The sequence below is a fragment of the Papaver somniferum genome, chromosome 2, assembly GCF_003573695.1.
Source record: "Papaver somniferum cultivar HN1 chromosome 2, ASM357369v1, whole genome shotgun sequence".
Classification (NCBI taxonomy): Eukaryota; Viridiplantae; Streptophyta; class Magnoliopsida; order Ranunculales; family Papaveraceae; genus Papaver; species Papaver somniferum.
In genome coordinates, this window is record NC_039359.1 from 142,600,481 (window position 1) to 142,612,703 (window position 12,223).

Sequence of the window (12,223 nt, forward strand, 5' to 3'; positions counted from 1 at the left end):
AAATTAACACGGGCCAGTTTCCCAAAAATAACAGACGGCCAGTTGCCAAAATAACAAGGGCCAGTTGCCCAAAAATAACAGACGGCCAGTTACCAAATTAACACGGGCCAGTTTCCCTAAAATAACAGACGACCAGTTGGCAACTCTAGTAATTTACACGTCCAGTTTCCTAACATGAGAGATGGTAACAATCATCTCTCACTAGGTAGTATGAACAGTTAATATTGCAACTACCTCTCACCAACGATGCATTATGCCAAAGTTACAATCATCTCCGAATAGGTGATGTGAACTGCGAAGAAGCAACCAACCCTTTTCAAATGATATGAACAACCTTGTGGATTTGTGCTGAACCACATAACGCTGCCTACGTATCCTTTCCGTCGCTCGAAAAAATCAAGCACGATCATAGTTCGTCATTCGTTTTAGATAATATGAACTACCCATGTTGGTAGTAACTATCTCTCACCAAATATCAAGTAACTGGTTCCATTTGCAGTGCACATGATAAACTACAAGGAGAGCACTGCCATGAGTAAGCCAAAAGTACCCAAAAGACCGTACATTTCCCAAATTGCCAATCACCATTTAAGCAACTGTAATATGCGTATAAAGTGTATGATATGACTGCTACTACTTATTAACATTAAAAGATAAATTATGAGTCACTTGAATTCATGTAATCACATAAAAAGTAGACACTCAGATTCAGTATTGTTGACAAATGACAGTACGTGGTTCGTAAGATATATACCAGGATAGAAACATCAAATTAAGAATATCTATTGTCTTTACAAGTTACTCCTTTGTTTCCGGAAAAGTAGTACTTTCATTTTTTTCCAATTTGACATATTTTTAGGTTAGAATGAAAAAGTGAAAGTATCACTTTTCCAAAAACAGAGATAATATATATTAGAACTGGCAAACGGGCGGGCCGGGGCTGGCTTGTTACAGGTTATACGGATACGGGTTAACACGGGCCAAAACCCGCGGGTTGGCATTCTTCACGGGTAATCATTTCTTCAACCCGCGCCCGTAACGGGTAAAGCTTGCGGGTTCACGGGTTAACCCGGCTTGTTTAATTAGAACTAAAATTAAAAATTAATTAACTTAATTTATAAAATGATCAAACACAAATTAAAAAAATTAGACCTCCGTGCCCATCTTAAAATTCATTAAACCATTTTCAGGTCTTTTAACTCCTTCCCTGTAACACCTAACATGCATCTAAATATCTAATCACTTCATTTTCAGCTCAATCCATCCCGAAATTCACGACTTCAATACTAGCAAGAACTCTTTCCAGTTGTGTTCTCTGCTCAAACTCAGACTCATGCCTATGATAATCACCAGCACCAACATTTCAATTTCATAACCTGCAACACCTCATGCTTGCACAACAACCCATTAGTAGCACCCCCAAGCTTCATATCAACTCACACCACAACCGCAACATTCTCCTCTTTTCAGTTCGTCAAATTCAAACACCATAATAGATCAACAGCTGCAACACAATTCAAATATGACAAAAATCAAGAACAATTTTACTTAGATCTAATTCTTATACAAATTCATACAAATATAAATGAATTTGAAAATTCCAAACCCAAATTAAATTGAAACCCAAAACAGTTATTTAAGCGAAAGTAGTAATCAAAATCTCAAAAACATTCAACTCAATTGCTGCCGTATTCTTCCTTCTTTCCGATTAACCAGATGTTTAGCCAGTTGCTTCCGTAGTCTTCCTTCTTCCCGATTAATTTAAGCCTTGTAATCCTCCTAATGAGACACCCAACCCAATTGAATCAGTATTAATAAGAAAGCAACCATTTAGGGGTTTTTCTTCTTCTGTAAAATGCTAAAAATTGAATAGTTATTTCTTTTAAGATAATGAGAAAATTAAGAGAAACAGAGTTTACCAGATGAGAAAATTGGTCATAGGTGGTGGTGGTGCACCGGTGGTGAAGCGCCTGTCTATGTACGACTGATTTGTATTTTGTGAGAAGAGAAGAAGAGAGAAAAAAAGAACAGAAGAAAGATGGAGGTGCTGACTGGTGAGGAGCAGTCGCAGTGGGGAGAAGAAAGATAAGAAAGAGGAAAAGAAATGAGATCTTCTGTCTACTAGGGTTTTCGTTCTTTTTATATCTTAAACGTACGAATAGGATTAATGCTAGATGATCTGACGGTGGATATTAACTAAAACTTATTATTTAGGGATTTTTGACGGGTTAACGGGTGGTACCCGCGATTTTACAGACCGGAACGGGTTAACCCGTTTACTCACAAGCTGGCATTTCTCCAATCCTAACCCGACTTGTTTAGCCACCAGCCGAGTCGGGTGCGGATTTTTCACGGATCGGACCGGACAAACCCGCAGAATTTGACTTGTTTGCCAGCTCTAGTATATATATATATATATATATACATGTTAACTTCCCATGGGACACCACCACCACTACTGCCCTTGTTAGTAGGACTATGAATTTACTAATGAAAGTGCAATTTCAATTTAAAGACAGTACTGTCCATATTCAATCACCCAATAATATATCAAATTAGCATAAAATGCCACAGAAAATGACCATTAAGACTCTTCCGCAGATAACTAATCACCCATCATTAAACGAGTTAATCCATGACCAATACATAATTCACTTCTTACTAAAGAGAAATTCATATAAAAGGGTCCTGAGTCTTAGTGACCAGATTATTGAAACCACACTCCAGGGTACAAAAAAAAAACAAAACCTAAATGATAAGCTAGCCTCATAAATACCATTTAACAGATGGATACACCGGACTGCCCAACTAGTTTCTATACAGTACTCAGCTAAGAGTTTTGGACTATCTAGCCATACAATAAACAACGCATTTGAACCTTACGATCACTTCTAGAAAGGCTAGAATAATAACATTAGCTTGAAATTCAAGCTAGTTACAATCAATAAAAATTCTTAATTTATACACAGCAAGGTTAAGGCAAAATGTTAGCATACCCAAACATATAGGAAATGAAAATCATATTTGCGGCATTGAAAACAAAATAGGTTTTTGTTAACTTGCATACCCGTATACATGTTAAGGTTTAATAAAAAATTATTTTATTTCATTGGAAATCGTGTGTTTTTGTCTTATTCTACTAAAAATTGGATTTTCTTACATGAAAAATAACAAATCTTTTCCCAATATAAAAAATTATTGTTTTCAATGTAATAAAACAAATAAATCTTATTTCCAATGCAAAAAATAGTTGTTTTAATGAACTTAACACGTATACGGGTATACAAATTAACACGACCAGGGAATGAACCTTCCTTCTTAATTTACATGAAAGTTTAATATCCATTTTCCTTAAACCCCACAGCTAATTCCAGATGGCAGCTATCTTCTTACTATAATAATAAAGTAAAGAAAAGGGGGAGTTTTCGACCGGAGCACTTCTGTTTACGTGGACACCGAAATGACGCGAATGCCCCGTCATAATTCTTACCTTACTAAAAGCTGGAATGCCCTTTACGACATTTTTCTGTTGTTCCCCTCTATTCTCTTCCTAATACAGTCTCATCCAAATCGATGAAGCTCACTCAGAGAAAGGAAAAATCCTAACCGAAATTTAAAGCATGATTCAGTATGCGTATTTGGCTTCATTCCCAATTTCGATTTTCGTAACATTTGTCTTGGACGCCGTTCAATACTGGAAATTTCATTTGAAACCTATAATATCTAAGACCTACTCACTTACAGTCAAGTTGCTTCTTCAATGGTTGAATTTGGTTGATCACCGGTAAGTGTTAAATATCCTTAAGATGATTTGTGATCATTCATTAGTTTCAGTTTCGGTTTCTAATAAATTCTGTAATGGGCTCTAACTGTTTGTAGAAATTCCTAAGAAGTTGAAGTAAGTGTTTGGCACCTCATTTAGTGTATTTTGATAATGCTTAACTCAAGATCTCTGTTAAGTTTCGTCAAAATATTTTGATTCACTTTTTTCCTTCGATTTGCAGATGACAATTGAAGGTAAGGCTTTGGATTTTAAGCAACGCCGAAGTCCACGAATTATTGAGCTAGCTGAGACTGAGAAAGAAAATAAAGGCAATGCCGAACTAAAGAGAATTCACGACAAAGAGATGCTCGCTTTCAAAGGCGTCGTGTTTTGTACAAAGCAAAATGAGATTCAATAACCTTAAAATGAAAGAGAAGCGCTTCTTGAACAATGCGTAATGCTACTGAGAGACGGAAAACCAGAATTAGATGTGGAAACAAAGATGACCACATAGCAGAAACAAGCGAACAACTCCTACCACCACTCAAGCTCGATCGCAAGACCATGAAGCGGGAACAAGTAGTAAGTGACGTGATACGTATAAACATCCTACATTAAATGTTTTTCCTAAGAAAATTATCATCTAGATGTCTAACTTAGTGTGTCCAGAATCCAGATATGTATGAAAGACACAATATTGAGAAATAACAAAATGAGTATATGTCACCAATAATAGCCAGCCAGTACCTATAGATATTTAGACTGCCCATTTTGCATTAGCCAGTACGTTGGATATTAACAATGAAGAAAAAAAAAGTGGAGCTCGTGTTTAATGATAGTTTCGATTTGGTAGTTTTCTGCTTAAACCATATTTCAACAAATCCGTAGCTCAGGTTCAGAAATCTCGAGATGAACATCCATAATGTAAACTAATTAGCATAAACAAAAGGAAGCCAAAGCAAAAGAACTAAGGAGTCCAAATGGTGTGCCACTAGAAAAATTCCAGCTACAGATCTCAACAATATGGAGTAATCCTGTAATGGAATCTTGACAAGACCTGTTTCAGTTTTATGGTTGATTAACAGGTGGCCCATACTTACAGTTTCTTTTCTCAAGAACCAAATACGGATACTACAGTGGCATTAGAAGCAAAACTAAGCAAGTGTAATCAATTTTTTTATTGATAAGAAATGATTTTCTGTCAAAATGAGTTTTATTCTTAATCACATGGATATCTCAAAGCTTTGGAATTGATAACAATGTTTTTTTTGAAAGATGGTCATCCATTTCAAATCATTGGAAGTGAGTTGCATTATTTTCATACACATCCAGAGGTAATTCAAAGCCTGTCCATGAAGCAAGGTTACTTACCCTAAAATGATCTTAGATTCTCAAAATGCAGTACGTTTGAATTTGTTTGTTTGTTGGGAACTTAGTTTAGGATGAGAAATTTTTTGATGGGGTCGATTTTTGATGGGTGCATGAGGGACAAATAATATGTTGACATGTGTTTATCATGTTAATTGATTTCAATGAATTCTGTTTCCAAAAATACAAAAACAAATGTATTTTTTTGTATTTTTGGAAAAAATATTGATTATCTTAATTGGTGTTAGTATTTTTGGAAACAAAATTTATTGGAATCAATTAACATGAAAGACATGTGTCAACATCTCATTTGTCCCTCATGCACCCATCAAAAAACACCCCCATCAAAAATTTGTCCGTTTAGGATAGGACTGTGCTGGGCATAGTCATGTGTTATTTGAAAGGGAACCACAAGCGCATTGCGCTTGCTGACAATCTAAATGCTAAATGGCTGAATGCGTTCTCTATTCATTTCATTCTATATAAATAAGATCATTGTACAGCCTATAACAGGCAACAAAATATAGAACTAATGCTATATACTATTTGACTAACTATTCTAAGTAATATATACAATTACATGCAAAGGAGAATAATCCTAATTTGAGCCACAATATATCTGCAAAGAATCCTGAATTAACTACCAGTGATATCCCCCCTCAAATTGATGCTGGATGATTGTGAAGCATCAATTTTTCAACCAAGAACTGATGACGTTTTCTTGAAAGAGCCTTCGTGAAAACATCAGCTGTTTGAAGAGAAGTATTGATATGAGGAAGTGAAATAACACGACTATCATATGCTTCACGAATAGAATGACAATCCACTTCAATGTGTTTTGTACGTTCATGAAATACTGTATTTGCGACAATTTGGATGGCACTGGTATTATCTGCATGAAGTTGAGTAGGCTCGGCTTGAGAGAAGGCAAGGTCACCCAAGAGACCACGAAGCCAAATAATTTCTGAGCATGTAGAGGACATAGCACGATACTCAGACTCAGTTGAAGATTTATATATTCGTTGCTGCTTTTTGCTCTTCCATGATACAAGAGAGTCACCAAGAAACATACACCAGCCGGTAATAGAACGTCGAGTATCTGAACAACCAGCCCAGTCTGCATCACTATATGCATCTAAACGAATGGAAGTACCCACAGGAAAGAAGATACCTTTATCAGAAGTGCCTTGCAAATAGCGAATAATGCGACAAACAGCAGCTAGATGGATGTGTGTAGGTGCTTGCATAAATTGACTAACTTGTTGAACAGCAAATGAAATATCTGGCCTTGTAATCGTCAAATAATTGAGGCTTCCCACCAATCTACGATACAAAGAAGGATCAGAAAGAAAATCACCATCATCCCGACGATATTTGACATTTACCTCTAAAGGAGTGTCAACTGAGCGACCATCTTGTAGTCCAGCCAAAGAAATAAGATCTCGAGTATATTTATGTTGGTGTAAAAAAAGACCAGTGTCTGTCGGCTGAACTTCAAGACCCAAAAAATATTGCAAAGGACCTAAATCCTTCATATGAAAGGACTGACAAAGATGCTCTTTAAGTTTGGAAATCAAAAGTAGAGTCTGTACCCGTAATAACGATATCATCAACATAAATCAAGAGTAAAACAATGCCATTTAAAGTTTTGCAAAGGAACAGAGAAGAATCATACTGACTCTGGACAAAGGAGAAGTTGATAAGTGTAATGCGAAACTTGTCAAACCAGGCTCGAGGTGCCTGTTTCAAGCCATAAAGTGATCGTTTGAGCTTACAAACATCTGTCGATGGAGTGGAGAAGAATCCAGGTGGTGGAGTCATATAGATTTCTTCCTTAAGATCCCCATGTAAGAAAGCATTCTTAACGTCCATTTGACTCAATGGCCAACCTTGAGAGGCTGCAATAGCAAGAATAAGTCTTACAGTAGTCATTTTTGCGACATGTGCAAATGTTTCTTCGTAGTCAACTCCATGCTGTTGCCGATTACCAAGTGCCACCAACCTTGCTTTATATCTGTCAAGAGACCCATCAGAGCATAGCTTAATGGGATATACCCATTTACATCCAATGGGTTTTACACCCGCAGGACATGGGACAATATCCCAAGTATGATTCTCCTGAAGAGCTAGAAGCTCTTCTTGCCTGGCTTTCGTCCAACATGCAAGTTTAGCTGCTTTAGAATCACATGTGGGAATTTCAGTGTTAGCTAAAGTGGCAGAGAAACCATACCGAGTGGGGGGCTGAGTGGTACGATGTGACCTGCGGAGAGCCACTGGAGCAATCACCAGATCAGGGTCGGGAAGGATTTGTGAAGAAAGGGGCCGTCTTCGCTGATAAACATGGTTGCGTTTAAAACGCTCAATGAGTGGTGACAGATCATTGATATGCTCAAAAGTAGGAATACAAACATTATCAAGATGAGAGACATGCTGCTGAAAGAAATACTCATTTTCAAAGAAAATCACGTTTCTAGAAATACGCATGCGATTAGCAACACTATCATAGCACAGATATCCTTTCTGAGTAGTACTATACCCCATAAAAACACATTTTACTGATTGAGCCATAAGTTTGTGACGCTCATGAGAAGGCAGATGAACGAAACAAACACACCCAAAAGTGTGCAACCTGTCGTACTGAGGATATGTGCTGAAGAGGCGATAATAAGGAGAGTCAAACCTCAATTGTTGAGAGGGTAAGCGATTGATTAAATATACAGCCGTAGATAAAGCTTCCACCCAAAACTTTGCTGGAACATAGGACTCCAAAAGCAATGTTCGAACCATATCCAACAAGTGACGGTTCTTACGTTCAGCCACCCCGTTTTGTTGAGGTGTATTAGGACAAGATCTCTGAGATATAATACCTTTCTGTTGCAAGAATCCCTGAAATTCATGTGACATGTATTCACCTCCATTATCAGATCGCAAAATCTTAATACATGTAGAGAACTGTGTTTCAATATAGGCTAGAAAAGCTTGAAACACAGTGAATACTTTAGCCTTGGTGCGCAGGAAATAAATCCATGTAAAACGGCTGTAGTCATCAATAAACGTAACAAAATATTTATATTGAGCATGTGAGATAACATGAGTAATACCCCAAACATCAGAATGTATAATCTCAAAACATGTAGTAGCATGACTACCAGATGTAGGAAAAGGTAAAACTTTACTCTTCCCCAACTTACAGGTAGAACAATCAAAATTGAAACTTTTATCTGTGTTACCAAGAAAACCACGATTCATTAATGTTGATAAAATCTCATTATTCGGATGACCCAAGCGTTTATGCCAAATGGAAGCCTTATTCTCAACTAAAATAAAAGCTAAAGACAAAGTTCTAGGAATCGAAAATTGCAGCGGAAAAATTCTGCCCACTTTAGGCCCCTTCGCGATCACCTTCCCCGACACCTGATCCTGTACAACACAACCATTACGAGAAAAGTGCACATCACAGTTATTATCCACCATTTGACCAACTGAAATAAGGCTAGTAGATAATCCAGGGGAAATAAATACATGACGAAAAGAGGGTGTAATATCTCCAACAGCTGTAATTGGAAGTTTACTGCCATTAGCAATTTCAATATTTTGTGTACCAGTATACTCCCGTGCATTGTGTAATAAATCAGATGAGCCAGTCATATGATTGGACGCTCCAGAATCAACAATCCAAGGAAAGGTAATTGACTTACTATTACCTTGAAGTCCAAGCGCAGAGAAAGCTGAAAGAATCATTTGTTGTATCATTTCTGGAGTAATTGTTGACTGACTAACAGTAGAGGATGAAGCAACAGCTTGAAATGCTTGGGATTTTCTATTTTCTGGACGTGTAGGACACTCTTTGATAATTTGGCCTTGTTGTTTGCAATAGTTGCAGAATTTCTTATTGCAATTGCGTGCAATATGCCCAAACTCTTTGCAACTATAGCATTGTGATTTCCCTTTCCCATGATTCCTCCCTTGAGCAGCATAGGCCAGATTGACCAAATCAGCCGTTTCTGTCTGCCCACTTATAGCAGCTTGTGTAGCCATCCTTTGTTCCTCACGCAATAATTCACCAACACATATATCTAATGAGGGAACCGGACTTCTGTTCAACAATCCAGCTCGCGCAGTCTCAAACTCTGGTCTCAATTTCATCAAGAATTGATCCCGCTTGGTTTCCTCATGCACTGCCTGAAGACCTTCCAACGTCTCTTAAGAGACCTTAGAATAAATAATACCAGAATACTCGCTCCAGAGGTTAATAAAATCAGAATAATATTGCTCAATGGAAAGATTACCTTGACTGAATTGACTGATTTCAAGTTCAAGTTGAAAGCGCCGCGCAATATTTTCTTGGTGATAAATAGGTCTCAGGTAATCCCACATTTGTTTTGCTGTATGAAAAGAACGCAGATTATTGACCATACGTGGCTCAATAGTTGCTAAAATCCAAGAAATGATGCGAGCATCTTTGGTTTCCCATTGCGCAAGTTCCACAACGTCTGTAGGCTTTGAAGAACTGCCGTCGATATGATTCCAAAGTGTCTTCCCTTTCAAGAACATTCTGAACTGAAACTCCCAGGCAACATAGTTCTTACCTGTAAGCCTGATTGCAAATGTCTCCGAGGATTTGCCAGAAAAATGTTCGATAGACATCTCTAAAAAAAATAAAACCAAAATTGTTGAAAATCAACCCAAAACCAAGACGAGACGAAAAGACAGCCCAAAGAAAAAAATCACAAACTGATTGCTGGCTCTGATGCCATGACAATCTAAATGCTAAATGGATGAATGCCTTCTCTATTCATTTCATTCTGTATAAATAAGATCATTGTACAGCCTATAACAGGCAACAAAATATAGAACTAATGCTATATACTATTTGACTAACTATTCTAAATAATATATACAATTACATGCAAAGGAGAATAATCCTAATTTGAGCCACAATATATCTGCAAAGAATCCTGAATTAACTACTAGTGATACTTGCGTCTTAACTAGACAGATGCGAGTATCTAAACACGTGGAATTGTTCCATTTGATTAGCTTTTGAATCTGGCATAACACGTTCCAGTGACATGCATGACTATAGAAGCTATTGGTTGCTTTCACAACAATCATCTAATTTGTATCAATACCAAGGAACGAGCTATAGAACGTCGTCTGCTTTGCACTGTTGTTTATAAAACCAATTCTAAGACCATAGAAAATTGACAGCCTTACACCAGGAGGTTCTTACTCTGCTGTTATGAATGTTGATTTTCAGGGTGGACTTTGACGTTGCGCTTGCGTCTAGACTTTTTAAGTTTATTACTCCTATGGAGTATTAGTTAGTTTATTACTCCTATGGATTATAAGTTTTGTACCTGAATGGCGAGTCGGCAAGTGCATCGCACGTGCGTCTTTATCAATGCCAATGGATTCATTACCACTACAGCAAAAACTGTAACCAAAAGACAGCAGGCATATTTCTATTGACAGCCATTTAGTGAAATTTATCCATGGGTTCAAGAGGATGTTTTTTTTTAGTAATTACAAGAAAATTGCTATTGAGTTGATGCATTTTATCAATGGTAAAGATCGAGTTTCGGTGTTACATCAAGGTGTAATGACAATGTTGCTCCTTGTAGCCATTCATAGTAAAGGACTAATGAAGAGAGGTTATTTGTTATTGCAAGAAGTGATGAGGAGGAGATGCACTGTTGTACATCTGAAGGAGAAGCTATCTTATTATGGATATCTTTGTTTTGTGACATAAATCCTAACGAGACTTGGCTGCAGGGCTCTTGGTTTTTGTATGATTTAGAGCGTCCAGTGGTGCGAGCATAACTAAAGACCAAAGACTAAAAAAAAAGATCAAATTTGGGTTTAGTCCGTCCTGTGGCGTAGCGGGTGACGAGTAAATTTGGTCGCGCGTTGATATAAAGTCCACTTCATCGTCCAGCGTAGATAAAGATTACGCCTGGCATGGGGCGTTGATAAAGATAACGCCTGGTATGGGGCGTTGATAAAGATAACGCCTGTATGGGGCGTGAACTATAGCAACGCCTGGTGTGTGGGATGGAGATTATACGTTCGTCCGGGTTCAAAAAAAAGAAAAAATGGGGCGTTGATAAAGACAACGCCCCAAGCAAAGTTTTCAAAACTTTGTGAACAACAGTATATGACTATATCAACGCCTGGGTGTCCGGCGGACATTATACCAACGCCCCATCCATGCGGACATTATACCAACGCCCCATCCAGGCGGACATTATACCAACGCCCTGCATCAGGCGTTAACTTTACGAACGCGCGGCTACAGGCGGACATTATACCAACGCCCGTCGGGTAGGCGGACATTATATAAACGCCCGACTATATTTGGATTTGGTCTTAATCGCCGACCAAATTTGGTCCGAGTTTTACTCTTTGATCAAATTTTGATCGATGGTCCGTCCCACTATGCCAGCCCACTCGACACCAAATTTGGGTTTAGTCGTCCACTGCAGTTGCTATTAGAGTGGCTAATTTGAGAAGCAAAATCTTCTATTGTCATTTTACTTTATTTTTGTAATTTTTTTTGTTTCTGATGTTTTCATCTTCAGATGTCAATGTCAAAGTATGTATGACTCAGGATTAGGCGCGATGGTGCATTTTTCTGGAGAGATGACATCTCATGGGGTCACACCGACATCGATTAGGCCTATGTACAAGCTTACATTCAATGTTAAATTGCAACTAGCTTTCATTAATAACGACCATTGGAAATAGTTCTAAGGTGGCAATGCCACCGTGGCATTCTTTAGATGATTCATGACAGAGGATCCACCTTTTGCGTCTCTTCCTGTCCACAAGCGTCCCATAACATGGGCTGATCAGCTTCATTTTTTTTCTTTTTTTTTTTTGTGCATTTTCTGCCTCTGTATAATTTTTAATTTAAAGAAGAGCAAATACTATTAGTGTAAAGAACAATAAATGATGCATACAAAGTTAAATTACTATGCGTCTTTACTAGTAAATACTACCTCCTTCTCTAACACATACCTGCCTATCTTCTAGAGACAGAGGGAGTATAAAGTTAACGAAAAGCAACTAGTAATGGCTTCTACTAGTAAG

The 12,223-nt window shown here is 37.7% G+C and overlaps 1 protein-coding gene across 1 annotated transcript; it reads right to left on the minus strand.

Annotated features, from left to right (window-relative positions):
• Positions 1-5,790: 5,790 nt before the first annotated feature.
• LOC113352112 (uncharacterized mitochondrial protein AtMg00810-like) lies at positions 5,791-6,666 on the minus strand. Its single transcript, XM_026595980.1, has one exon. It carries the CDS (start codon positions 6,664-6,666, stop codon positions 5,791-5,793), a length of 876 nt encoding a protein of 291 aa, XP_026451765.1.
• Positions 6,667-12,223: the final 5,557 nt, after the last annotated feature.